The sequence below is a fragment of the Rissa tridactyla genome, chromosome 9 (assembly GCF_028500815.1).
Source record: "Rissa tridactyla isolate bRisTri1 chromosome 9, bRisTri1.patW.cur.20221130, whole genome shotgun sequence".
In the NCBI taxonomy this organism is placed as follows: Eukaryota; Metazoa; Chordata; class Aves; order Charadriiformes; family Laridae; genus Rissa; species Rissa tridactyla.
Genome location: NC_071474.1, coordinates 463,594 through 491,510, shown reverse-complemented (window position 1 = coordinate 491,510; position 27,917 = coordinate 463,594). Strand labels below are relative to the sequence as shown.

Below are 27,917 nucleotides of genomic sequence, written 5' to 3'. Positions count from 1 at the left end.
TGAGAAGCCTAGGGAGGTTTCAGTGCCTTGCTCTGCTTGCAAACGCACTTCAAAATGGGGGAAAATCACTTCCTTGCTGTTTGAGCAATGGAAGTGGTGTATTGCCGTTGGGCAAGAAGCTTTGTGCTGAGACGCACGTAGGGAAATAAGGGATGTCCATTTTTTAAACATCTGAAACACTGAATGCACATACGGTAATGTCTAGCAAATGTTGCTATACCTTAAGTCCAAATGGCTAGTATACCATTATGGTCTTCAGGATGCGTGTGTGGTACAGGGGTCTCCTAGAGCTCACTGTAGACAATTTGTAACTTCTCCTCTGGCTTAAGGATGCTAGCAAAATGCCTCTGTCTACTGTAGGACAGCAGAAACACTGGGGTATCCATAGCTTAATGATTAGTGACACGAGGTTGCTCAAGACAGAAAGTCATAAAAATCTTCTGTTCCATTTTTATCTGCCAGTAAATGAGCCTGTTGGCATTTTGTTGTTGTTGTTTGTTTTTAAGTCATGGAAGGATGATTGGGAGCGTCATCCTGGCTGCTGCTTGACAAAATTTTGTTTGCATTCTGACAGATTCCAGTTCATGCTAAGTCCGCGCTGAGCTTCACTTTAAGGCATTAGGAGGAAATTTTCTAAGACTTGGGTATCAGTCACTCTGCAGGCAAGAGTTCTTCGCCTGTTTGTCCAAGGACACGTATGGGCTAGTCTGTCCTGTGGAAAGCTACCAGCAGTGTCACAGCGGTGGAATGGCTTAAGTTCAGCGCCTATGAGGACCCTTTCGGTCATCCCCCACTGCTCCCAGGAGCAGATATCATCAGCTTAGGCTGAGCTCACATGTAAATAGCTCAGAACTCAGGATCTGTGTGTTTTCTCCGAAGAAGCTCTGGCTAAAAAAGAGCTTTGCAGAGAAAGAGCTGGGTTTCTGAAGAACCACCAGTGGACACGAGGCAGCAGCACGTCCTTACACCAAAGGTGGCCAACGGCATGCTTTGCTGGGTTAGCAGGAGCACAGCCGTCAGGCTGAGAGATTTGGTTCTTCCCCTCTATCCCCTCTTGGGAGCCCGCGTCCTGTCCTGGGCTCCCTGATGCCAGAAGGGTGTGGGTGTAGCGGGTGTAAGCCTGTTAAGGGGCAGTGGAGGTGGCTGGGGGCTGGAGCCCATGACCTGGGAGAAGAAGCAGAGCGCGCAGGGCTTGTTCAGATCAGAAGCTGTGGGGAGTGGAGACCTTGATGCTGTTCAACCACCGAAATGGCAGGTTACAGAGAAGACGGAGATGGACTGTCCTCCAAGGCATGTGGCATAGGACGAGAACCAACAGACACAAATTGCAGCATGGGAAATTCCAGCTAGCTAGGAGGAACAAATTTTTCACCATGAATGTGCTAGACATTGGAACAACCAGAGAGGTTGTGAAATCTCCTTTCTTGGAAGTATTCAAAACTTGACTGGACAACCCCTAGCAAGCTGATTCAAGTTGTCCCTGCCGGGGCGTTGGGAAAGAAGCCTCCAGCGGCTTCTTCCAACCTAAATCATGCTATGATGCTGTATTTTAGAATCAAGAGCTGCTTGCAATATGGGCAGGATCTTTTTAACAGTAGTAACAGTTGCGCTGTTCCAGTTAAATACTAATAGGCAGTATGTTGGGTTTTTTGCCTTGGCAGACAAGGTAGAACAATATCAACCTGCTTCCTTCTGGAAGCCTTTTGTATGTGGGAGTAATGTTATTTTTAGCCGTTGGCATTCTCAGTACAGCATGCAGGATGGTTTAGCAGAGAATTTATAGCCTATCAGTGGCTTTGGCCCATTTTGTCTCACTCACAGTTGCCATCTTCAGTCGAAAGAATCCTGTTTCAAATGCCCAATGTTCCCTAAATAAAGACAAGTCACTCTACAGAACCTTGGAGAGGCAAAAACCAGCAGCTGCCAAAGCCACCGGTATTAGGTTGCCCTCCTCTGCATGAGAGTGCCTTGCATGCCGTATTCCTCGCCATAGGGTAAGCAAAGTTCCTCGCTGTGTGCGCATCTGGTGCTTTGGAAGGGCAGTGCATGGAGCAATCGGACCTACTCTGGAGTAGCAGGACGTGACCCAGTGGATGTGAAATGGCATCAGGGCAGCAGCTCATGAAGGAAAGCTCTCTGGTCACATTGCTTTTGTTACTGCGTGACAGAGTGATTAATCCACATTTGCTGATCAACAGATCAGGCAGTCCTTTCTTCTTCTCGGTGTCCTACAGAAAAAGGAGCTTTCCAAAGAGAAAGGGCAGAAGAGCAGAAATGAAGCCCTGTGACACGAACGTCAGTGATTTGGCATCCTGGCTTTTCTCACATGACGGTGTAGATTTGCTGACTGGAGGGTGTCAAGGTGTTTCTCCTAGGTCAGGGCAAGAAAGCCAAATGGAAATAAACCCCTGGATGGAGTCAGGAACTTTCCTGGTGCTGAGTTTTGGTTTACCTGATGTGCATTTGGCACTACCGAATTTAGAATCGGGAATACTGCCTCCCCATGCTCCCTGGCATCATGTGTTTTCCTGAGATTGCCTGCGAAGTGGCAGTTCATTCCTCATTCTTTGACTAACCCTGCTTTTCTGTAGTTGCATGCAGTGGAGATGTAATACTAACACCTTCCATGCCTTTCCAGGGTCACAATGCACCGGCCTGTTTAGCACCACTGTGCTGGGAGGCTCCTCCAGTGCCCCCAACCTCCAGGACTACGCACGCAGCCATGGCAAAAAGTTTGCCAGCAGCCTGACATACAAAGACGGTATGTGTGTTCCCCGTGCAGCAGGTGCTTAATGTGTGGACTTTGGTGTCTCAGGATGCTATTGAGACAAAGACTTAGACTGCGAAGAAGAATGACAGTTGAGTGTGTATATTCGTCGCATCTACAGTTATGCATTTTATCGTATCCCAAGAAATTGTGACCCTTGCTAAGACAAGACAGGAGCTGACTCTGTGCGAGGAGTTTTATGCCGATGTATGGTATTACTGGGGTCTGATTGTGCTCTGACATTTTAATACTACTTGCTGTTGTGGAGGAGGATTTATTGGTCTAGGTGTTAAATAGGTTTGTCCCGGTGTGGAAATCCAGCACGTCGCATCATCTTGCTTACCTTGGTGATCTTGATGATGCTAAGTGAAGCTTTTGTGGTGACAGTAGTCCTCACCCTATAGAAGGTGGAGCCAACCCAGGGGCAGAACGATGTGCTTGGGGGTGGATAAGATGGGTACTAGAGTAAGGCTGGGTACACAGAAGAGTCCGAGGTAGCTGTCAGAAAGCAAGTGTAATATGCTTGAAATGCTTGAGGTAAGTGGGATACTCGCATGAAATACTGCAAAAGTCATTGTGCAGTTCTGCAGAAACTACCTTAAAGTTCAGCAAGATAATCCTGTAAAATCTACTTGGGTCATTAGTATAAATGTTGCCTGATGCACGTGGGTGAAAGGTGTTGCTGGCTGCAGATGGATCTGCAGTTAGTCCTAGTGCGTTGTGCATTGGGAAGCAGAGAGAGTGTTGCTGCTTTCAAGGAAATTGGAGCACAGGGAAAGACTGGGGTATCCTGGAGGAGTTGTGGGGGTGTAACGCACAACTGCAAGTGTCCGCTGTGATCCCGTTAAGGCAGGCACTCGGACTCTGCAAGTGCCGATTAACATATCATTTGTTGGAATGCTGAGTTAAGCAGTGGTGGACAAACCTCTCCGTGGACAGGACCTGCACAGCGTGCTGTGTCCTGGTTGGAAATCCACCTAATGTTGCACAACTTGGGCTTCCCAGCATCTGAATGGATGTAAGATTATCTGTCCTCTCTTTTTCCTTTTTGTGTTAGTTCCAAAAAATGGTATTTTGCTCAATACCTTCCAGTCTGAGTGCCTTTCTTACCAGGATCGTGACGAACACTAGCACTGTTGGATTATAAGGTGGGGAGATGATTAAGGCAGTAATTTGGGGCCTTTGGGGAAAATGGGAGGTTGGTCCATTTGGATTTTTGTCCACTTTTGAGGCAAGGAAAATGGCCTAGCAAATCAGGGTGGAAAGATGCTGCCCAGTTCTCAGACCTGATGGAACCTCCTGAATGCCGTTGTACCGAGGTCAGTATGCATACTGGCTTTCTGTGCTGCTTCTCGCTGTGTAAGAGAGAACTGTGTTGCCTCTCACCTCTTCAGGGGGCTGTGAGCGATACAGGGAGGGTGAGCTGGAGGGATTTTAAACCCCGCTCTACCAGTCTGAGCTGCTCAAGGCAGCAAGCACTGTCTACTCATAGGTCCCAGAATAAGCTGATAATGTCTGGCACAGGACAGGGGTGGGAATACCAGGAGAGTTGCTGAAAAGGCCAGTGAGGGCTCTGGCTGCTTTTCTTCCATAAATCTGCAAGCAGCGTGAATCCAAGGCAGCACTGATTCCCAGGGAAAAGCATCAAAGACTGCTCTGTACCCAGCTGGGAAGAGAAGAGGTTCTGCTCCGTGCCGGTGCTGCCTTTCCCTGCAGGCTGTGAGTAGGAGTGTGCCTGCAACTGGCTGCCTGCGTTCCGGGTCCAGAGCAGAGTCCTGCTGCATTGGCCTGAATTCGGTGTCAAGGTCTCTGCATGCTGAGACGCAGTTGTGCCCTCAAGTCCTTAAAGGCAGACTTATTTAACTAGCGTGTGACTAACACAGCCCAGAATTATTCATCTTGATGCTACGCTTCTTTTCTCATGTTTCTTAGGGTGCTATGGCACCCTGTGCTACCAACACCTTGCTGCAATAAGAGCAATTGTGAGGAAGAAGTCGGGGGGCTTGGAAAAACAACTAGGAGGCAGAGGGGAATTTAGCTTCTGGGGAAGGTAGTTTGGAATGTGAAATAAGGCCTTGATCTGCATGTTCCTGCTTAAATGAGCACCAATGAAATGCTGAACAATGGCATTTAAACCAAACATCACTAGAGCTGAATATGGTGACACAGCAGCTACAGCAGACTCTTGCAGTATGTTTGTATCAAGGCCTTTTTCACAGTCATCAAGCTAATAATGTTTTAAAATCTCCAGATTCTGTAGCACATCTTTGCATGAACTCTGATATTTTTTCATGGCTGTGATGCTTCAAGGTGTGGTGCATGGCTTGTAGCACTTCATTAAAGACTTGCTCAAGGGAAGTTAAAATGGCCCTTATTTCTGACGTCTTTTTTGCTTAGGGCTGGAAGAGGCTAAGGAAGACTTCAGTGGAAAGTTGTGTCCCAGCCTCAGGCTGAGGGAAGGTCCACTGGTGGTTGTGATTTGAGGTTGCCTTGTCTGCAGCCAGGGGTCCAGTAAGCCGTGTGGCGGTACCATGTAAATGGATGTGCTGTAAAGGTGGGGGGAGATGTGGGGTGGAATGGAGAGGGTTACCAGCTGGCTGACTGCAGCTCCAGGGCTGGGACACTTCTAAGGGACCGCACGTGTAGGGAAGATTGTCATGTTCTCTTTGCCGAGTTTAAAGAAAGAAAAACAATTTTTAGGGCTGTTGTGCTGGTGAAGGAAATTGCAGCAAGCTTGAGATTTGGTTTAAATATATTATTTGGCCAAGTTGGTGGATGTAGCTAGAGAAGCACAGTGAGGGTGTGGAGCATAAATTGCTAAGGGTATCTTCTAGCCTTGGAGTAGAGGGGTAGGTGTACAGACCCTATTGACTAGGTAGAACGGCCGCATGAAACGTGAGAGGGAAATAAAAACATTTTCCAGTATTTCCTAAAAGTTCCTCAATAGCAGCAGAAGGTATGATTGGCTGGGTTCTCACATCAAATCCTACATACAGGTGGTCTGATCTAGGCTGAGGAATTTCTGGAGTGGGAATAAACTGAAGTTTTCAGCCTTTTTCTTTTTTGTTGTTGTGCACATGGAGACTAATCCATGTCTTCTAAAGCTCATCTCCCTACACGCCATTAGGTGCCTAGAGTCTCTCCTTGCACTGTCTTTCCAATGTGTGATTTCTGTGGGAGAGCTTGGCCTGGGACGTGGCCAGGGGAAGCCCGAGGACCAGTCTGACGGGTGTATCCCAAAACCTCTTCTGTACTGAAATGCTTTGAGCAACAGAACTGTAGAGGCATGTGTTCACGGGCCTTCTATTTGTTCACCAATTCGTTAGTTGATTTAGCTTCAAACGCGTAAATAGCTCTGTTTAGCTTGCATGAAGGGGATGTCTCGAGCTGCACTTACCTATGCCAGGGCCCTTCAGTTCCTCTGCAGAGCAGTTGTGGTTTTCCTTGGGCAGAGGTGAATCCTGAGGACTCTTGTGCTTCTGCTTTGCCACGTGCTCCTGTGGCTGTGAGCATGGCCCGGCTGCATCTTGCACTGGACCGAGCCTGGGTCGCGCTCAGGACGGCTGGAAGCGTGGTGGGGAGGAACGAGGTGCTGCCTGTGACTGAGAGTGTGGCTGAGTCTTTGCAGCGTCAGGGGAGACCCTGTCAGGGCAGCGCAGGGGAAGCGGGAGCCGGCAGAGTGCGAGGAAGCCAAGAGGTGCGGTCAGAGCCACAGCAGTGCCCAGGGGAGCACGTGTTATGGGGGTCAAGAAGAAGGTGAATCTGAAAGGGTAGTTGCAAGCATGTGAAGGTCGGGAATCCTTAGAAGCAGGCTGTTAACTGAGATGATCTGTTTTTATTTCCTCAGAGCTCTTGTCTATGCCAGCCGTAAAACGATTTTCTGTGTCGTTTGCAAAGCATCCGACTAATGGTACGTTTGCTTCCTTGATTTGACGTTCCCTCACACTTCTAACCCCATGCTCACATTCAGTTCTCTCTGCACATATTCTCCTCTCAGCCTTCTTGTGGTTTTTTTGTGTCTGTGTATCTGGTGTCCAAACACGCTTCACCCTCCCCCCATTGTCTCGTTGTGACTAACTTGTTCATTCATCCTCTGTAACTGCTCGGTGGTTCCTCTGCTGTTCCCCAAGGCATTTGCGTCCCAGGTGAAAAAGCAAGAGCAGCAGCTCTGTGAACGGACTCCTTAAGCAGCCTTTAATTCCACTACTAACATTAAGGCCTTCTTTCACACTCCCTTTTCGGGGAGTGGGGGTCGGGGGGAGAATACCATCGGATTTGGGGCCGGGGATATCCGCTCCATATTGTGTAAGAGCATCAGCAGCTTAGGTCCTCAGTTTGTACAATGCAGATTTGCAGGACCAAAACAAGGATAGCCTGAGGCTGCCCACGTGTCACCTGGAAGAGTGCGGTGTACGGTGTACGGTGGGAGAGAAGGAGGTGCTGACAGCATTCTCTCTGCGTGTGGTATTCCTCAGCACAGTCGTTTTAGGAGTACTGGTAACCTCATGGCCTCCTGTTTGCAGACTTGTCTGTTCGGGTGGTCCCTTGGTTACTGTAGGCACGGTGGTGTTGGTGGGAGTAGGCTCACCTTTCCCGCAGAGGTTATCCCAGGAATGGTGTCTCTCCAGAACTTTCACTCATCTGCTGTTGGTGGACAATGCTGCCTTCCTGAGGCAGGAGGGGTTCTGCACCTGCCACCCGGGGGGGTGTAACCTGCTTCACTCCCGTCATGCCAGCAGCTACGAGGAGGCTTGGTAAAGGACGCCTGACATTGCTTGTGTTTTCTCACCGTCTGTGCTTCATATTGCTGCTAACCTAACACCCGAACTGGGAGTCCTTTGAGGTTAAAGACCACTAGCTCTGTTGTAGCAGATGCCTTGAACTAGTGTTTATTATTCCAAGTCTTGCGCAGAAACTTTTGAAAAGGTTTGTTTCACCGCACCGCTCCTACCTCATGGCTCCTGCTGTTGAGACAAGTTAGAACCAAAGCAGATCACTGAAAGGTGTCAGGTCAAGTATTTCTGTCTTATGTGATCAAGGCTGCTTCTGCAATCTTGTTGCTTAGTAAATGTGAAGATATTCTGCTCTACGTGATCTGGAAGACGAAAAAAGTTCAGAAGACTACTATGAAGGCCAGAGTTTTGGGAAAGATGAAAGGGGAAGGGGCAGCTAAAAGTGGCTGTATTGTTTCAAATACCTGAAGGGAACCTGTTTTCTGTGCTTGCTCAGTTTTGTTTTTCCCAGAGTGGCCAGCTGCTCGATTTGTTTGTATGTCTGGATGCCATCTGAGCTCACGTGGTGTATGTCAGCAGGATGTGTCGTTCTATCTTGCCAGCAACACTTGTACCCAGCATCAGTCTTTCCTAAGCCACACTGTAAAGCAACTGCCTCCGCCCCAGATACAATAACGTGAAACTAGGCATCAGGTTTTTCTCAAGAACCAATGACTATTTCTAGTGGCAAAGTGCTCCTTAATCCAGAAAACAAAGACAAAGGTCCAGCAGGTGTGAGCTTGAAGTTAGGCATATTAGGCTTGGCACTGGTTTTCACAGGAAGGCTGTTTCGCCACACCAGCTGCTCGCCTGAGGATGCAGAAGCTATTCACGGCTCTGAACCTGCATTTTGTTTCTGAAGACCTACCTCTGTGTGGTGAAATGGGATGGGTGAACCAAAGCAGTGGCCAAGCACAGCATCAGGCTGTGTGCTTCATGCCCTGGTCTTGTGAGTCTCGGGAGTGTGACACGAGTCCTGGAGCTGTATACGTGGAGAAGACGCACCTGTGTGCTGGTGCCTTGTCTGCCATGCAAGGATGTCACAGAAGATGGCACTGGGCTCTTCTGAGATCTAGAGAGGGGCGGTCAGCACTTCTGTGCCCCCTCTGTCCTTCCTGCTTTAAGCACTGTGCTCTCAGTCAAACCCTGCTGCCCCCAGCATCCCTTTCACAGCCTCCGGTCGTCTGATGCCGGGTCATTTGCTCTCTTCCATGTGCTGGGGTGGCTGGCTGCGTTTGGATGCAGGACTCGAACGCTCTGTTGGCAGTCCGGATCTCTTGTCTCAGCTGGGGGAGGGCAAGCGTGGGCCTGACCTTCTTGTCTAGCCAAACCTGAGCCTTAATGGAATCGGAACGTGTCCTAAAATGTATTTGCTTGTCAGACTTTGACTTACAAAGGTGAAGCCTCGCTGCTCGGGGGCTGCCCCTGCGCCGCAGCTGCCTTTGGCGGAGGCTGGCCCGGCCGGGCGGCTGGCCTGGCAGAGTGATGGGGGCTGTGTGGATCTGAGGGCACCCCGACCCGCTCCCTGCGGGAGGGATGGGGCTTCAGCCTGTGTGTGGGTCTTGCCCACCCAGCAGCCCTGGTGCTGGCAGCTCCATCCCCACATCTCCTCAATTTCTCTGTCCCCAGCTGCACCTGCCCCGCTCCTCTCACTCTCTGTGGCCCCCTTTCCTCCAGATGCGTTTGAGCACCACCACGTTGCCCAGTTGCTGCGCCGTTTTTCCTCTGACTATGCCACGAGCCGGAACGTCTCCCTGGATGCCGCTCTAGCCCATCACCTCCAGCAGTGCTCCTACCACCTGCGCCTCTTCAGGAGCTGGCTGATCTCAGGGCAGGATGACTTGGAGTGTCTTTACGGTACTGCACGCCGCAGCTGCCTTGGTCCCGTGCTCTTGTAGCTGAGCAGGGACCACTGTCTGCTTGAGAATGCAAAGTATGCTTTGCTTCTAAAATAGGAAAGCATTTCCCTCACTGCATCCCTTAAATCTCTGGGCTGCTGCTGCAGCAGGCTGTGTGGGCTGTCGCACCCGGCAGTTTTGGAGCCTTAGGCAGTAGCCATTCCACACGGAGCCAGTGCTCTTCGTGTGGCCGTAACCGTGCTCTCTCCATCTTTGGCAATGGTTCGTTGCCTCCGTCCTGTAGCCAGGGTAAGCCCTTAAGCTTCCCTCAGGTTAGATGCTGAGCTCCTACTGGTGCTGACATGATACCCCTGTGCAGGCCCGTGGAGCGCTGGAGGTGTCCCACTGTTACGGAGGAACCAAAGTGTAAGAGTATGGGAAGAAAGAAGATTAAGGAGGTGCTGCAGCTGGTCACGTGCAGAGTGAACTTGCTGTGGAAGTTTGGGGGAAGCGAGTGCTTGTGGGATTGTGTTGTTTCTAGAGAGACCAAGTTAAGACAGGGTAGAAAGTGAGCTTCTGTGTGGCTGCATTGCATGGCATCTGTTTTGCCGGTTAGGATCTTTGCAGCGTGTCGTGTCTCTGGTGGGAAGAGGTAGGCGATTTCAGTATTGAATCTAGATGTTATAAATCAAAGCTTGCTACAGTTTCTCTGATGTTTTTCAGCCTCTGGCACAGATGGGAAGTCTGATGCCTTGAGGTCTCAGTGCGTCTAAGACAGGTAGAAGGATTCCTCTCTGAGGGGCAGCGAGCTAGGGCTGGCTGTTCGTGTTTGCCTTGCACCATAAAACCTGCTTGGTGCATGTGGCTTGCTGAGCTGTGTGGTGTGATGCATGGACCTCCTTTTTCATTCAGACCCGTAGGTGGAAGGGGCAGAAACAGTACAGCTTTTCAGGTAGTGAAGCAACAGGATCAAGCGTTTTCAGAGCCCGGAAAAGAGAATTTTTCCTCACACAGTCTATTTTTTCTTGATATAGCCCTTTCTGTCAAGTAGGCAATTTGGAGATGGCAGTTGCTTTTCATATATAATTAGGACAATCCTTGGTCTCCTAGCAACAAACGCTAAAAAGGAGCAAAATTGCTTCAAGGGAAGAGATGCTGGAACCCAGCAGATTGCTCCAAAGCTGAGCTTCCCCTGCTGCAGAACTCAGCCGTCTCCTGGGGGCTCTGGTGGGGAGAGGAAATGAAGTCAGCGCTTTGGGCAGCGATACGCCAAATATTGCAGCACGGTGCTGGGTTGTGCAGCCTGCCCTAATGCAGCCAAACCTGTGAGTTACGTTCCTCAGCGCAGCAGCCTTCCTGCGTGGAAATCGGGTCTCTGCAATCAGTGAGTTCTTTCTTGCTGCTTTCTCAGTTCTGTCATCAAGCCCACAGTTAATTAGCGTGTTTGGGATTCCTGCTGGGGTTCTTCTCAGAGCAGACACGTCTCCGGTCTCTGCAGCTGACAACGCAAATTCCCCCCCCCTTGTGAAAACTGCATACTCCTGTCTGCTCTTTCTTGGCTTTCAACCGTACTTCTATCCACACAAAGAAAAGATGAATTAAAACTCAGGGAGTTAAAAATATGCAGTTGGCATCCATATTTGGAAAGAACGGTGGTGGAGCCCCGAAGCAATCTGTCTGGGAACCTGTGTGTCTGGGAACCTTATCTGTGTGGTCATAGCTGGGAAAGAGAAGAGAAAATTTACATGACAAGGGGAAACAGCCTCAAATTCATATCCAAAATGGTGGGCTCTGATCTGTTCATCACCACTTGGGAGGATGTGTAAAAGTTAGAAATTTGCATTCTGGGAAAGACGTTTGTGACAGTGGTCAGAGCGGCCCATAGAGCGGTGGTGGGGATCCACAGTTCAATGTCTGTTCCAGTACGGGAGCTGGGCGGTTTCTAATAGAGAGAGTTAGAGGCAGCTTCAGACAGATTTTTTTTTCCACGCAGGGTGAAACTACTCACTGTGGTACGTGGGGGGATTAGGAGTTTAACTGAGCTCAAGGGGAGACTGGAGAATATGGACGAGGCACATCAGGGTCAGAGCCGTTCTGAGCTGCAGGTCACCGGAGTCCGGGGACTGCCTGGGGGAAGAGTCGCTCCACGCTGCCTCGTCTCGCACCCCTTCACTCGCAGCCGCTTCTGGCACTGTGGGCAGAGGTGCTGAGCTACGGCAGACCTTCAGGCTGACTGTACAGGCTTAAATTTAGAAAGGCTGTTTAGCAAAAATCCTAGTTCATGTCCACATCATGTATGCATATATAAACACATACAAATATACATGTGGCATATGGGAGTTCTCCCCACAAAAGAGGCTGGACTGACCAAGCATGTTGGAGAGGAACTTGCTGAGCGTGCTTTCTCCCGTGCCCTTCCGAATCTGTGCTGGGGCTGGGCAAGTGCTGCTTTACTCCAGAAGCGCTGACATCCAGACCTTTGGCGTACAGGCCTTTTGGGGATGTGCCAGGTGCCCTTGGGCTGCCTGTTGCTTTCGGGGTCTCCATTAGAAAGGAACGGGTACCTCTCCACTGCAGTGTAGAGCTCACAACTGGAGAGCTGGGTGTAACTCAGCAACTTCTGCTAGTCAAATTGTGTGTAGTAATGTTCAGAACTCTCAGACAAAAATATAGTACGCAAAAAGGATTGCTTTGGACCAGAAAGACTTCTCACCTGAGTCTTCCTTGGCAGCTGTCTTTGTCTGTTGGCTGACAGCAGTTTGGCTGCTTTCTGCTTGTGAGCCTGCAGCAGCAGCAAGTACATTCTCTCGTTGACCAAGCCCACTCTGCTAGTAGAGAAGCTTGCCCTATTTGGGACCTCAGCTCAATCTTAGTAAAGCTGAGGAATATGCCATTTGGACTACGTGAAGACTGCTCCTTTGTCATGCCCGCTAGCCAGGAATTCCGCTGGCTCCCAGGTGATCTGCTGAATTACCAGCTCTGAGGGATCATCACACCTGCACTGATTTCATTCCGGGGGGCACACGTGTTCCATATGAACTAAACTTTCCCAATTCATATTACACAGTATGCTTTCTTCTTGTCTCTCTGGACATAGTTAGAATTTAGGAAGCTTAGTGTTACCTTGATTCAAATTAGATGCTTCCTCTTAATGAAATGGTATCAATTTCCTCTTGAGGGTTTAGACTGGGACAACTCCTGCAGTAATCAAGAAGGTGCAAATGAATTCAAGGCCGTGTTTTCTCCCTTGTTCTTCCCTTTTCCCAGTATAAAAATCTGCTTATTTTACTTCTGCTGCTAACACCTTTGGTTGAATTTTCTTTAAGACCTCAGGGTGACTGAAGAAAACATAGCTAAATGGGTGAAAGTACCTGTTACATCTGCAGTGAAAGAGCAATAGTGTAACTCAGCGTATAGGGTTCACTCAGAGACCTGCAACGTATTTGCTTGATGTTCAAGCCGTGTGATCATAAAGTAGGTGTTGGCTATTTCAGAATTCACCATCATGTAGTTCAGGTAAAAAGGTGGCACTTCTTGAGTCTTCCTTTGAGGTCATCTGCTAAGAGATAGCTGTTCACAAGAATCATATCTGTGTGTTCCTACCGCCTGCTGGAGTCTCCTAGAAGTCTGGGATTCTCTGGTTTAGGCAGAAGATGTGAGGTAGGTGCAGGTCTACGCTTGCCTTATATAGTATAGTGTCTAGATGATCTTTGCAAAAGGGTCCTTATACCCAAATCACCTTCTTAATACTCTTATGAAGTGTTGTGTGCAGCTCTGAAACAGTCTTGCTCTAAGGGGAGAGTCACTTCCCACTTGAACAACTGGACGACTTCTTCATAAACTGAGATCGCGCCCAGTAGCCTCTGCCAGGGGGCAGTAAATGTGCACTTGCCAAGAACGTGAAGCTCCGGGGAGAAGAGCTCAAGCTGGAACACAGTTAGTTCAGCTGTAACAGGGGTGGGCCTTCAGCTTTGGCATCAGTGTGCCTGGGAGAGTCGGAACAGGACGTGTAACCCCCTGGCTGGACTGCACCTCTGGTGCTCACCTGCAGAGTGGCTCTTGAGGCAGTTCCATTCTCTCTGCAGCTGTGCCAGGATGCGGCTGCGTTATTGATTCGGAGTGGAGATTCCCCCATAGCTGCTGCCCCACATCGCACGCAGTCTCCTTGGACATCCAAAATAATACATACTCAGCAGACTCCACTGCCTTGTGTATCTTAAGGTTTTTCCCGTAACCAAATCTTGTTTTCTTGACTCTAACAGATGGTTTCTTCCTATTTTAAGGAACAAAAATTTTGGAGACATAACCATGCCGTACTCCTTGCTGGGAGAAGTTTACAGTTGACTTTGGGATTCATTTTTAGCTGCTCTGGTCTGCAGACCGCAGCCACGTGCTGTCCCTGCAGGGCCAGTCTCACTCTGAAGGGAGCAGATTGCCCTCTGCACCCCTAACGCAGCTGCTCTAGTCAAACTTGAATGAAATGAGAAGTGAAACTCCTTCCTCTGTGGGCTGCTGTTTGACTTTGGTACCAAATGAATGGAATTCTGTCTAATTTCTTGTGCTGTTGTCTGCATCACAGACCCCTGCCCTGCAGGCCCCAGGGAAAGAGTTTCGGGAAGCAGCAGCAGTAGCGGAGCTGTCAGCAGTGGGTGACTGTCAGGCTGGAAGGGTTCCTGTGGTTTGCACTCACGCTGTGTTTTTGTTGCCCCTTCCCAAAGATGTTGGTTCTTTGCTAGATGTGTGCGGTGCAGCAGTGGTCAGGGCCGTCGCTGGGGACTGGCTGCTGCTGCGATACACGGAAGGACAACGGTCTGTAGCAGTACCTTCTGCTTCGGCTCTGCTGTGGTGTATGAGGCTGCCGCTGTTGGCCTCTCCCCAGCAGCTAAGCAGATCAAGGGAGGCGTGCAGGGAAGAGGGCTGCCGTACACAAACCAGAGGGATTCCCTGGAAATAGTAGTGCTTCACCTTGAGAAGGTGAACTTTTGCTTTTTCTCTACTTGCTTGAGACCAGTTAAATGACACAGCGCTGAGCAGAGCTGTGCAAGGTCTCTGGGGACATAGGTGTGTCACTTCACATCAGTGGCGTTGTCAGTGGTCCATGTTTCCTTTAATGCTGGACCTTTCATTTCCTCTTTATTAGAGGAGTGCCCAAACACTCGGATCCCCATCAGTGCCTCAGTGTATCTTGTAACTACGTTGCTTTGCCCTGTTATATTCAAACTTCTTCCCGTTGTCTTTGGAGACCCCAATAGATGAGCCAACTTTGGCCCCTCTTAAAAGCAGATTCTGTTGTGAAATGTCCTTAGCCTCATGTTGTGCTGCTCCGCAACCATCTCCACGTGGTTGTCCGTTAAGTCTTGCTCTCACCCTTTTCCTTTAGCTCTGTCTCCAGAATGCCTTTTAGAAAATAATGAACAGATACTCTTCCTTATTCAGCACTTCCACTCTAAGGACTTCCCAGTAAGTGTTAGAAGACTGCAGTATTTTTCCCGTGTCTTACATTCCTTCAACCCAGCCAAGGATTCATTATCCTTCATGTCTTAGAGTTGATGTTTGTAGGCCCTTTGTGGCATAGGAAAAATCTCTGGACTGTCTGGAGGGTTCTTTGTCTCCAGTAGCTGTTACGGCAGCATGTCTCTGCAGCATTGCAAACTGGTGGTGATCTGGTCTGCAGCCTCCTCGTATTGCATGCAGATTCACTCTAAGTATCATCTGCTGGCTCATGCTCCTTGCCTCTTGCAGAACTGGGCGAGATGAGCGCCTTGGGGCAGGGGCTGTCCTGGAGGTGACTGGAACAATGACTACAGCAGATAACCCACGTGCTCTAGGCCTTCTCCTTAGGTGCTGTCAAGGGATCAGTTTTACCCTGTCAGTGCGCTGGGCAGCAATCTTGACACAGTGGTGCATCAAGAGCTCTTGTACTTTCTGCATTTCAAAGTAATTTTCTTTCTCTGTAGGAACAAACCCAGTTCCTTCACAGGGTCTTTTTGAGCTCCTCGGAGGGAGCGAGGGAGTCACAGAACGGGAAGCGTAAGCTTAAGAAGTGGAGATGCCTCTGACCTCAGGAGGCTCCGAGCAGGAGGAGGCCTCGTTCCCATATGCCCAGAGGCTCTTCCCGGCTTCTCCGACAGTTTCAAGTTGGTTGGTGCCACAGAGCATTGCCAAGACGCTGGGATGAAAAGGAAGATGCTTTGCCGTAATACTCTGCTGGCTCGAGTAGCAAAGAATTTATTGTGAATGGTTGTGATACAGCTTAGCTCGGAGCACGTGTCTGTTAAATGTTGAGATACCTATTTCTACTAATCCTGGGTTTGCTGGCAGTGAGATCTTGTTAAGGGGACAAATAATTCAAACAGTTGCCCAGCCCTTCCCTGGGAGACAGTCTGTCAGGCGCACGCAGGGGTCTGCTGTGAGAGAGGCAGGTTCTGCCGCTCCCTGCCGTTGTAGCAGCGTGCGCTACCTCACTGGGGGAGAGGGTGGACGGTGTCACTAGTGGTGGGAGTCCTTTCATGGAAATTCTGTTGGCTTCACTCAAGTTCTGTTTAGCTTCTGTAAAGTGTGGGGCATTGTGCTAAGTTCTCCATCATAACCATGTATTTTAGCAGAAGGGTCACAGGCTCTGCAGCAAACACGACTGCTGCTAGATACGTTTCCTCCTCTTCCCCCCTCCTTCTGCGTGTGCCTGGGCGCTTGCTTTCAGGTCTGTTATTGCATGTGATTGCCTAGTGGTGGTTTTTTTGCCTAGAAGAGGTGACCTTAGGCCTGATTGTGCCTGGTGTTTGAATCCTGGACTGCCCAGCAACTTCGACCATGAGTGGTCCTGCATGGATTTAGGTTGTTGTTTGCTCTATTCACTTTCTGATTGGGTTTCTTTCCAGGTTTTGAAGGCTGTTCCATGGTTCCCACCATTTATCCCCTGGAGACCCTGCACAACTCCCTCTCTTTGCGACAGGTCAACGAGTTCCTGACGGCTGTGTGCAGGAGTTGCAGCGAATCGCATGTCCAGTCTACCGCAGGTACTGGAGAGGTGGGCTTGTCTCTGGGTAAGCCAGAACAGAGTCGAGGCGAGGAGACCTTTTGGTCCTTTACATTATCGGGACAGATTGGCCTGACAGGACTGGCAATAATCGCAGCCTCTGAAACCTGCTCCAGGGTGTTCTAGCCCAGGAGTGAGCTATGGGATCCAGCTCAGAGCCATCCTAGGCCACTTACTTGAGAGACAAGTAATCGGCCAGGTCTGTCCGTGGCTGATAAGTGCGGTGATGTGGATACACACTCCAGCTTGGGAAATCTTAGCTTCATATTTCCAGGAGCTGAGGGACAAGCACAGCTATGAATTTGCACCGTTCTTGAGCTCTTCCTGGAGTGCCTGCTTGTGGCTGCTGGGCTATGAGCCATTCCTTTATGTCTGTCTGAATATTACTGATCTGTGTTGTTTGTTTTTTTTCTCAAAGCTCTGTTTGATTCAATGATTGGCAGCCAGATACCAGGAGACCCCTTTATGTCCCAGCGAATCCTGTCATCATCCTCTTTGCCGTTGCGCCAGCGTTCGGATAAGCCCCCTTGGTGTGAGTGTTCTCCCTTCTTGATCAGGGATGAATGTGACGGTGAGGGAGGGAAGCAAAGGGTGCCAAATGGTGGCATTGGTACTGGTGCTCAGGGTTTCTGTGCACTGCCCTTGAAGGAACAGAAATGGAAAAGGGAAATAGGTAAAAGGAAAAGTAGTCGTAGGCCCTGTGAAAAAGCTTCCAAAGAAAGATGCAAAAAGGGGACTCTCTGTAATATTGTATATCATGGGAACAACTACTGTTGGATGGAGGCTGTCTCTCCAGACATCCTCTGCTTTGTGCTCTAGGACATGGAGGGCCTGAATGCACTTCATTTCCACCTCAAGTTTTGTGATTCTCCACGACACATGGGCAGCTCATTGCTGGCAGGTGGAAATGCCTTCCTTTCCTAGCCAGCCACATACACGCCTCAGACAGAGCTCCAAACAGGAGAGGTGATTGTTTAGTTCTTCACTTACAGGCTTTTCTGCAGCTGCTGGGCCTCACTTGTCACAGTCTCTGCAGAGCTGGTGACTTGTTGGTCCCCTTTGCAGACCTGACTGGAGCTCGACGGGGAAAGGGTTAGCCAGCAGTTGCACAGCAAATGCCTTAATAGCGCAAGTCAAGGTTGCCACTGGAAGAGCAGTCCTGCCCTTCTCCTGGCTGTACGCTCCTTGTGCCAGCGGTAGTGTGTGTCTGTGTAGAGAGCAAGGTCAGGGAACTGATCTGACTGAAAACAGTTGTTTAATCCTCCCCCCTGTATTGGATTAGATATAATCTAGATCTCTTCTCAGTTTTGCTCATTGTGCGATGTAAGGCAAGAATAAGCATTAGTGGAAAAGCTATATTTCTTCTTCCAGTGGTGACTCTAGCTCAACATTCAGGGGTTGTGTGTGGCAGGAACCAAGAGGAGCAAAGTTGAAGCTGAGAGCGTTCCATAATAAAGAGGGAATGAAAGAAACTGTTTTTCAGCTCAAAGCCCAACATCCCAATTCACATATTGCTTTATGGTGGCAACAGAATCCACTCTTGGCTGTATGCCAACGTAGCACTGTACAACAAGATGTAAGTGTGGTGTTTGTGCTTGGGTTTTCGTCAGCTGAGCTGCCAGAAACGCACCTAAGAGCAGCAGCAAGCCCGTGCCAGGTTGCATGGCATGTAGGCGACCCTCACCCATGGGAGGTAGAACTGTGGGAGTGCGACAGCTCGGGTCTGCCCAGGCTTTGGGCTGGGGAAAGATCAACTAAATGTTTAAGATTTTTCTTGCTCTTTGCAGACAGCAGTGGCCCCTCCAGTACGGTCTCCAGTGCAGGCCCGTCCTCCCCAACCTCTGTGGACAACTGCGCTCGTTTCAGCTTCACTGAGAAACTTTCCATCAGTCCCCCAAAAAGTGAGGAGCAGCTGACTAGCCAGTCCCCTGAGCAAGGAGAGAGACAGCCTCCAGGCAGAGGGACTGACGTGGAGGTGGGGATGTCTGGGTTGTCAGTGGCGGAGCCAAGTGCCCCAGAGACCCTGATCTGGAATAAGTGCCCAGAGCCAGGCAGGGTCCTGGAGCTGTGCAAGGAAGAGCTGGCGGAGGACTGTTACCCAGAGGAGAAGAGCATGGTGGAGCTGGATGAAGAAGAATCAGCTGGGGAAATGTTAGAGCCAAGTAACACAGGGAACCCAAAGTGTGGTACAGGGTCTGATATAAGGCTGGCAGGGGAAAGAGTGAAGCCAGGCAACGGGTACACAGGGGGAATGACTGTCCTGGATCAGTCAGGGCTGTCCAAGGAGACCTTGGTGCCCTGTGAAGCGGAGCTGCTGGGAGAGGTGTTGGATCCAGAGCATATTCAGGGCAAGGAGCTGCTGGGGGACAGTGGTCTGTCAAGCCAGCTTCTGTTCGGTCACCCGTGCCAGGTGCAGCCACTGCCTCCTGAGAAAAGCGTGGAGGAGCTGCAGCCACTGTGTCAGGAGGATCAGCAGAATTAGCAGCTCACTGGACAGCACACTGCTAGCGCTTCTAGCCTGGAGACTTCATGCACAGCACCTCATGCAGCTGGCTGTCCACAGCACAGAACAAGCCATGTCCCAAGGCCACAGGACTCTGAGGTGTGGAAGATTCTGCTCTGCTCCTCCACAAGCCAGCCCTTTGCCATTTGGCAAGAGACAATGCCCCATCTGCCTTGTTAAATGAACAACAAATGCAGTCTTGGTACCGGCATGGCACCTCCACGGAGCAGGGACATGGGGCTGCATTGGTGTCCCAAGGGCTGTGTGCTCGCCGGGACAGCAGAGTTAGAGGATTGGTACAGCCAAGGCTTTTGGGGTGGTAAGTCCAAAGGGGACAGATGCTGCCTTGAGATTATTTGGCTCATAGCCTTTAGGGAAAGGCACTCTGGGCCCAAAGTAAGCAGATCCACCACAACCACCAACCTCCTCTCTGTTCCTACCTTCTTCCTCTCTCTCAGTTCCCACCACTGGCCACCAAAAACAGGTCCTGCGGGTCCATGGCAGGAAGACTAGGAGAAGCAGAAAGCGTTCTGGATGAGTGGGGGAAGGAGAGTAATGAGGGGATCAGGTTCAAGGCTGACACTTGCAAGAAAAATGTCTCTTTGGTGTGGACTTGAATGCTTTCTTCCTGGTCTGAGGCAGGCAGGAGCCTGGGGATCCTGCCTGAGAGAGGTGGGCAGGGAGGATACACACGGGTTTGTTTTTTTTCTCGTCCCCAAGGGTCAGGCAGGGTACAGCTCTGAAGTCTTGGTGACAGAAATTAAAAGAAATTGCTATTTGAACAAATCAGGATTATTAGAAACCAATAAGGAGAAATCTTTATTATATATAAAATGAAAAGTATTTAATACATATTTATGTAAATGACTTGTGAGCACAAGCCTGAGGGCAAGATTGACACGAATGTCCCTGCTGCATCCTGAGTGCGGGCCAGGGCTGTGCCTCCTGCGCCTCCTGTATTTATGGACAAGTCTGCGTGTTTGTCTGTAGCTAGGTTCCGTGTTTTTGTGAAGCTGTGCCCAAAGATCTCCGCGCTGTGTTGTGACGATGTGTGTTCACAGTAAATCTATGCTGTGGGTCTGGCGTCTCTCTGTCTCTGATGCTGACTTGCGCAGCAGTGTGTGTGTGCCAGAGCTGGCGGGTGCCCAGGACAGCAAGCCCTGCTCATTCTCCACCATCCTGGAAGAGGACGTGAGTGCACAGGCATGGGGCCTTACTCAAGAAGGTCAGATACCTCTTTTTTTCCTCCGCAGAAGAACTGGTCATACTGGGAAGAGGTCCTGGCTTCCCAGGTCCCAGGGTGGTTTGCGGTAGAACGAAGATGCTGGGGCAGAGTGTTCAACTCCTTTCACGTGGCCCACTCCTTCTCTTTGGTTACAGGCATACTCTCGGTGCCGTGGCCTCTTCCTCATGCCTGATAATCCCTACCTGCCAGTTTGGGTATTTAAGAAAGGTCATGTTTACTCGCACTTGCCATGCAGCAGTGGCAGAGCTGCCTGGAGGGGGAGGAGGCCTGGCCCTCTCTCCCGCAGGGACGTGCCAGCTCTGCTGCGAGCTGGGGTGCGGGGAGCGGGGCCTGCCTCCTGCTGCCTGGGGACGCCTCTGGCTTTCACCGCAACCCTCCGTTAAAGACCTGCACTAACAGATACCCGGCGGGTCCCTCTGGGGCCGAGGCCACGGGGCTGCAGCGTGCCCTGCCCCGAGAGATGGCGGCAGGGATGGAGGCAGAGCAGCACTCGTTCCCGCGCGTGCCCCTCTGGCACTGCTGGCGCCCTGCTCCCACCGCCCTGCCCCCAGCCTCCCGGGGTCGGTAGCGCATGGCACCCACCGCCCCCCAGCAGCAGGGCCCGGCTGGGCACCAGAGCTGCGTCTCCTGCCAGGATTCGGGTGTTTCTGTCTGGGGGAGGCAGCACCCACCCCTGCGCCTGCGGAGCAGAGGCCATGGCCCAGGTGTGGGCAGGGTGGTTGCCGTGATGGCCCTGCCGCAAGCTGTCCCTGCTTGGTGGGGCACAGCCCCTTCAGTGGTGGCACGAGCGGGTCATGGAGCAGGGTGTTGTGGGGTGAGGGCCTGGCGCTCGGGTGCTCACCCCACACCGCTGGGAGCTCGCTGCCTCCAGGGCCCCGCAGCCTGCAGGAGCGATGGCTGTACTGCCTGCAAGTGCCTGGCAGACCTCCTGCCTGCGGCCCCCACGCTGCCAGGAAACAGCCAGGGGATGCTCAGTGCTGGCTGCCCTCCTGCCGTACTGCCCAGCAGCACAGGAGACAGGCTGGACTCAGTCTCTGGGGGTGCTTTGTCGTCAGGAGCCCTTTGCCCACCAGAGAAAGCAGCTACTGGCCGCAGTGCCCTTGTGCTCCCACAGCTCTGCAGGGGCAGCACAAGAGCTGTGGAAGCACTGCCCGAGAGCTGCGGCTGCATCCGAGTACAAAAGCGGCCTTTCTTGCGAGGCTCTGAAGGCCACATTCTGCAAGAAGGGATGTCTGAGTGCTGCAGTAGTTGCATTCCTGGGTAGGTTGCTGCCACTCACAAGAACCATTGTTATTTATAACGTTCCCCAATCTTCAACCATTTCTTTACCTGGAAATGAAAAAGGAATGACGCTTGGGAAGCAGCTCGCAGCTGCGTCTCTCCAGCTCAGTGAGCGCTCGGGCCCAGGAGAGAGGCCAGAAGGGTTTTTGTTGTGATGAAAAACACAAACCTCCATATCCCTAAATTGAGAATATTTCTACAAATTCTAATTAGTGTCTAATTTCAGCTTCTGAATGTATCTTTCGGTTTCTGAAGTCCTCTAGCCAGAAATTAGCTGGCTGCTTTGGTACTTTGCATACTGGTAATACTGCGAAATTTTGTTCTCCAGATAGTTTGTAGGATCAGAGGGGGCTTCCTGGTGCAGCGCAGAGTAACAGGGAGGCAACCTGGTTAATTGTGTCTAGTAGTGCTTACGCTGCGGAAGCAAATGTCCTGAACTCAAAGGCAGGTATCATCCCACAGCCAGCCAAAAAGAAAGCCGGGCTGCCTGCAGTGGTACAAGAACTGCGTCCTAGTCTGTGTCTGCTCTCTTCAATAGGTAGGCCAAGAAGGGACAGTGCCCTTTATTTTAAAAGCTGCCTAATAGCTGCCTCTGTTGATAAGTTTGTGGTCTTTCATGATGCTCTAACACGTCCAAACGAACACCTGCAGAGTGTGTTGTGACATCTGAGCACCGACCCGTCTGCTCTTACACAGTGTCTTTACTGTGTTTTTCTTGGCTTCGCAGCTGCAGTGATTAATGACAAAGCCCTTTCCAAGCAGAAGGGTGGTGTAAGGAAGTGCTGTGAGTCACAAAGGAGGGAGAAAAGGGCAATTGCACAATTTCTGGATACAAGGGCAGGAGCCAATATTTTTGGCTTAATCCTGTCAAAGCCAGTTCTGGCTCCTCAAATCTATGCTGATGCATAAGCTGCACTTTCAAATGCTTTCAGGCCGCCTAAGTAGGGAGAGGCACAAGTGGCTGCTGCGTGGTCCTGCACCTGGCTGGGTGTCGCTAATACCGCCTGCAGTGGCCGGGACAGCTTGTATCAGGCTTGTCAAATCCCTGGCAGATGCAGCTAAGCAAAACTCTTCCTGAGTTGTAGTCGTGTGGCAGAACGGGCAGGAAACTGTCTATACAAGTAGCTGAAGTATGGCGATGCCCTGTGTAGGCTGTGGGAAGTGACAGGCCCTCTGTCAGCCTGCGTGTACAAGCCACGTCCCTGCAGGTGGGGGATCGGTGGGGTTGTACTGCGTGTGCAGGCTCTGGGCCTTTGGCGGAGCAAGGCCCAGGCAGCCCTGATGGTTGAAACAAGACCAAAGTCAATGTTGCTGCTGTTGCCTCGGACACTCCTCTGGCTCATCAGTTTGCAAATACTGATGGAGCTGATTAAGGAAAGGCCGTTTCATTGCCTTACTGGGACCTGTCCTTTGCTTAGCTGTTCGGGTTTCTCAGAGCTATGCCGCTTCCCCACAAATTACTAACCCTTATCTCTCGAAGTGCTACGCAGCAAGTGATGGACACCAGCAAGCTGGCCAGCAGAAGACAGCTGGTTTCTGTCCTTGCTGCGAGAGTCCCGTTCCCCGCTCCTCCTGTGGCCCAGTGCTGTTGGCCCCAGCGCGGCCCAGCTGACGCCTGCTCTGTTTGCTGGCCACAGGGGAGCAAGAGGCCAGGAGTTTGAAGGATTGCTGCTCCCCTCTTCTTGTTTGAGTTGAGCAAAGTCCAGCTGGTCGCTGAACTGTAGCCCTGGCAAAGCCAAGGCCTGCTTTGGTGGCCTGGGCTGATCCGGTTCCTCCTTGCAGACACCTGCCCATGGATCAACACTGATGCTTCTATCCAGGTCTCATGGGCACGCGAAAGCTTCCCAGCCGCAGTGTACTCCTGCCGTTGGGAAATGTACGGTCACAGCCTCTCAGCTGGCAGGGGCACGGCCGTATCCATGTGCTTGTTTACCTGGAAAGCATCTGTGGAAATAGTTTGTGTTTATGGTAGCGGGTTGTGGTCCTTCCCCTGCCAGTAACAGCTTTGGCAGCTGCCCCGAGCTCTCCATTACATGCTGCACAAGCCGTGGTTTGCTCCGTGGCCACGACGGCCCCTCTTCCGAGGGTCTCAGCACAGCACCTGCTTTCCTTTTCCCTTTGTGTTTCCCCTGTTTCCTCCTGCAGAGCTCGGGCAGCAGCAGGGCTGACCGGGCGTCAGCCCCTCCCCACGGCATCCGCGCAGCAGGACAGAGGGCTGCAGTGCCACATCTCTGCTGAGTAGCTAACAGAGCTGAAATAAAGTGATTTCCCCCTCAGAGGTGGGTTCGGAGTTCCGCAGGGTGCCAAGGCCCGCTGTTGCTGCAGGGGCAGGCAGAGCATGGTGGCCACAGACCCTGAGCTGGTGGCTGCCCAGAGTCGGGCTGAGCACCCCGGCCCTCTGCCTCCATGGCACCAGCTCAAGGAAGGCCTGTGGTGCTGGCTGGAGCAGCCATTCCCGAGCAGCGCAGGGACAGGCAGAGGACCACGATGGAGAGTATCCTTCAGGAGCTGTGGCATCAGTGGGACAGGCCGTGCCGGGCTCCACACCAGAGCACGGGGGCTGCTCCCCCCGGGCCCTGGGCCGGCCATGCAAGGGCCCAAAACTTCCTCTGGTGGGGAGGCCGCCGCAGCTGCCAACCTCCCTGCTGGGGTGGGGGTCCCAGGTGGTCTCTGTGCCCCTCAGGTGCCCGTCCTTTCCCTGGGGCCGCAGGAGTGTGAGCAGCCGCGGGAGAGGATGTGGTGTTGGGGAAGCCGGGCTGGGTGGCAGCAGGGAGGGAAGGCATGGCGGCCGTCTCTGCGTCGCCCCTGCCTGCAGTACAGACTCACCCAAAGAACGGCTTGAAACAGTTGGAGGTGTTCTTGTTCGCAATTAATGTGGCTTTATTATTAATGTGTTGGGCTCCTCTCTTGACAGCAGTTAGTTACAGAGTGTTTCACATGGAAATGGGAAAAGGACAGAACTCAAGGAACTAAATTCAAAGAGAAACGTGATGCTGAAGAAAAGAATCAGGGCTCTGTTCTTAAAACATTTAGCATAGAAGAAGCTAGGAGCACAAGTTGCCATTTCAATACAGTTAAGACGTTCACTTTTTTAATTATAGGTTTAAAATAGTATTTTGTACCTATTACATACAGGAAGATTACGCGTTGTTGCCCACATGCAGAAACAAGCAAAAGCAGAGTTTAACTGTTTCTCTCTGTAGTGTTGTATTACCTCTGGCTTTGGATGGGTTCTGCTGGCTCCTGCAGGCTAAGCAGGGTCAGACTCTTTACAAATTGGCATTTTTACAAGTCTTTTTCACCATAGTTTTTTAAGGGGAGAGAGGGAGGACGAGGGGAGGAAGACAGAGAGGGAGGGAGAGAAGCAGAAGGCAGAACAGGCTGCCACGGGAGACTAAAAAAAAATGTATCCTCGAGGCGGGGGGAGCGGAGGGGCGTGGGATGAAGCTGTCCAAGCAGCGCAGCTGCGGAGCACAGGAGTACGGCACACGGCGGGCAGGCGCCAGTGACCCCGCTCCTGCCTGGAGGATGCAGGCACCTTGCAAAGCCTCACTATTACTGCTGCTTAGTCAGAATTGCTTCAAGTTTAAAATTGAGAAAACATTCATGTGTGGGTCTATCTAAAGTTAGTGCATTAGCTTTTACACCTAGCCACGCTTTGGGATCCAGGGAGCCGGTCTCTGAGGGTCCCCTTCGCTCCTCTCGCCTGGCATCCCGCGCCTGCGCTGGCTGGCAGCCAGTGCCATCGGCAGGTGAGCCAGGACCCCCCTCGAAGGAAGGCAAAACCCCCCCAGCAGTGCTGGGGGGGAGCAGGAGCACCTCTGTCACTGCCCGCAATTGCTTGCCATAACCAACATTCACAGACGCTGACCCCGTCGGGCTACAGAGAACGACATTTATTCTTCTGGCAGCCACCCCGTGATTCCACGGTTAAAATGAGTACAGCACAGGGCAGGGATTTGCTGAATCCCTGAGTAAGCTCTCATGCTCCTAACAAGGGCTGTGTCAAAAGGGCCGGCTGCTCCTCGGGAGGGGCTGCTAGCCTCAGGCTTTGTCCTGCAGCTGCTGGGTTTTAGACACAGCCTTGCAGGCTGCAAGCGGAGACCCTTTTTGCTGCCAGCAAGTTCTCTATGGTCTCTTTATGTTGTTGTGGTTTAAGTTGCAGCATCTAAGTATTTGTACGGAGAAACCTCTAAACTGACACTAAGAGCACATGGTGTCATGTTAACATGTATAAATTAAAATATTAAATCTACACAAAATGCAGCTTAACATCAAAAAATAAATATATAAATTAAATGCAAAATAAACCATTTCCCTAGAAACTCCATTTTAGTCCTAGGAGCAGGTTTCTAAGCAGCATTTCCTTTACATCAGCTGCCAGAAAACTAGCACTGAGACTGAAGAGCCCCAGGCAAGCACAACACAGGGTCCCAGGATGCTTAGTACGGAGTCAGACCTCGGCCTAGGGCCAAGCAGTGGGGGACAGCAGATGGAAATACCTTTGAGGTGCATGTCAAGCCTTGCAGCATCGCTTTCTCTATCTCCTCTCTCCTTCTCCAGAGCACACCCCGCTGCCACGCTCTTTGTCTTACGGAAAGATAAAAGCCATCTTTGCGATGAGACGCTCTCGCAATGCTCTTGGAGGCGGCACAGGCTCAGCGGTGCTGCAGGCTCCGGGCACCGAGCGCTGTCACGCTGCACTGCTCTCCCTGCAGGTGCTGGGAGCCCCGCAGCGGGGAGGGGTGCGCGTGCCAAGGGGGCTCCGGGTGCCCGCTCAGTAGCAGCGACGCACTCAGGGCACACAGCCACACTTCTGCCAGGGTGGCCTGGGGGCGAGGACACGTGCCCACAACGGCTGCACTAGCAATGGGCTGCCAGCTGCAAGGTGTGCACAGCACCTCATCTGTGCCGGCAGCAAGAGCCTGCGTGTCCCTGCCACAGGTGCGGAGGAACTAAGAGCAACTACACTCATTAAACTACTTTCCCTGGGTGTTTTTGGAAGGGGGTTCTCTTTCCTCACACCACAGGTTCCGCTCCCGCATCCCGGACACGTAAGGGGACAACAAAAATCTTGAGCACAGCTAAGAGGCTTGGACCCCCAGCATACGGGCGGTGATGCAACTTCTGCTGCTTGCAGAGCTGGCGCACATCAGCCGCCCCGGCCAGACGCCAGCCTCGCTCAGTACGGCGTGCGGGTTCCTCAGCGGCCTCACCACAATCCTCAAGAAAGCCTTTGGTTTACAAGGACAGGGAGGTTTCTCGTACATTTTAGGCCAAGAGCAGCCAGGGCTGTTTCAGCCCTTCTGCTTTAAGGAGGCTGTAGTTGTGCGTTTGGATACTCTATTTGTGTGACTGTTCAGGCAACAGCCCCTCTGTGCCTCCTACTGTCACACTGCTGATGTGCAGGAGTCAGCTGGCCACTGTGTGTGTGCGAAGCTCACGTTTGCAGGTTAGGAATGTGCTCTTTGTAGCAAAGAACAACAGGCTGAACCCTCCCCTCCCACCGACACCCCCGAACAAGCGTGTCCTTCACCCCAGTTCCTTGAGCATAGTGAGCAGGTATCGCAGGATGCCACAACCAAATACTTGGGACAGAAACCTGCAGAGCTGGCAAATGGTGGTCCTGCCTAGTTGGAGTACAGGTCCTCTTGCTCAGAACACCACCTGTACGTTCAGGATGGGAGGTGGAAGAATGACCTTCACTGTCATGTACAGTTGCAGGGTTTCGCCTTCCCTCATCTCCCAGGTGCATTTTCTTTGCAAATTAGTTTTCTTCTCTGTCCCCCCCTGCCCCCCATGCACTGTCTACATGCAGCAGCAGCACTTCAGCCCTCACCAGAAAGATGAGGTTCATGGTGCTACAAGTTAAATGGCAAGGCAGCCAGGAAGAGAGTAGAACAAGCTCTCACAGCAGCAAGGCAGCCAAGATAGTCTACAGAAACTGTACAGGCAGCAGAATAAAGCGGGGAAAGTGAAAGTGCCCCTGGCCTGCAACTGCTCTTGCACAAACTCTTAGCTCAGTCCAGAATATTACAGAGCCCTGCACTTCTTTCTCATGGCATCCAGTGCTGAGCTAGATGGATACCCGATTGCCTGACAAATGGGAACCATGTAGAGGACTAAACCAGAGAAGAACTGGACTGTGATTAGATGGCGTCTCTGATGTTGCATCGGTGATTGGAGAGTCAATGGATGAATGCAAAATGTGGGAGATTTAGAATTCGATCTTACAGGCTGGAAAAGATTCATCCTGCATCACAACAGTGCTGCTGCTTGCCAGTACCATGATGTTTAGCTCCTGCTGTTTCTCATGGGTCTGTTGGTACCATTCTCGTGTCACCTCAGTATCATGCGTTGGGATCAATGTCACCTGGGAAAAGAAACCAGCAGAGATGATTGTCTGAGAACAACTGCAGTGACAAACAATGCCCATAGGAGCTGAGGCTAAAATTTCCCATTAATTTCGGAACA

General features: G+C 51.4%; 2 protein-coding genes across 17 annotated transcripts in view; one reads left to right on the top strand and one right to left on the bottom strand.

Annotated features, from left to right (window-relative positions):
* The window catches only part of PPIP5K1 (diphosphoinositol pentakisphosphate kinase 1), a 49,690-nt gene extending 29,697 nt beyond the window's left edge, over positions 1 to 19,993 (top strand). For 7 of the 15 annotated variants that reach the window (XM_054214499.1, XM_054214502.1, XM_054214503.1 and 4 more), the window contains 6 exons: positions 2,639 to 2,761; positions 6,615 to 6,677; positions 9,217 to 9,396; positions 16,256 to 16,393; positions 16,832 to 16,945; positions 18,201 to 19,993. In XM_054214499.1, the coding sequence (XP_054070474.1) occupies positions 2,639 to 2,761; positions 6,615 to 6,677; positions 9,217 to 9,396; positions 16,256 to 16,393; positions 16,832 to 16,945; positions 18,201 to 18,895 (1,313 nt within the window). In that variant the 3' untranslated portion in view covers positions 18,896 to 19,993. Of the gene's footprint in view, positions 1 to 2,638; positions 2,762 to 6,614; positions 6,678 to 9,168; positions 9,397 to 16,255; positions 16,394 to 16,831; positions 16,946 to 18,200 lie in introns of all 15 variants that reach the window. The other 8 variants (XM_054214513.1, XM_054214504.1, XM_054214505.1 and 5 more) reach the window with 8 other exon arrangements.
* A 4,306-nt stretch (positions 19,994 to 24,299) lies between these two features.
* Positions 24,300 to 27,917, bottom strand: part of MAP1A (microtubule associated protein 1A) — a 68,178-nt gene continuing 64,560 nt past the window's right edge. For both annotated transcript variants that reach the window (XM_054214893.1, XM_054214894.1), the window contains one exon: positions 24,300 to 27,816. In XM_054214893.1, coding sequence (XP_054070868.1) covers positions 27,661 to 27,816 — 156 coding nt within the window. In that variant the 3' untranslated portion in view covers positions 24,300 to 27,660. The remainder of the gene's footprint in view (positions 27,817 to 27,917) is intronic.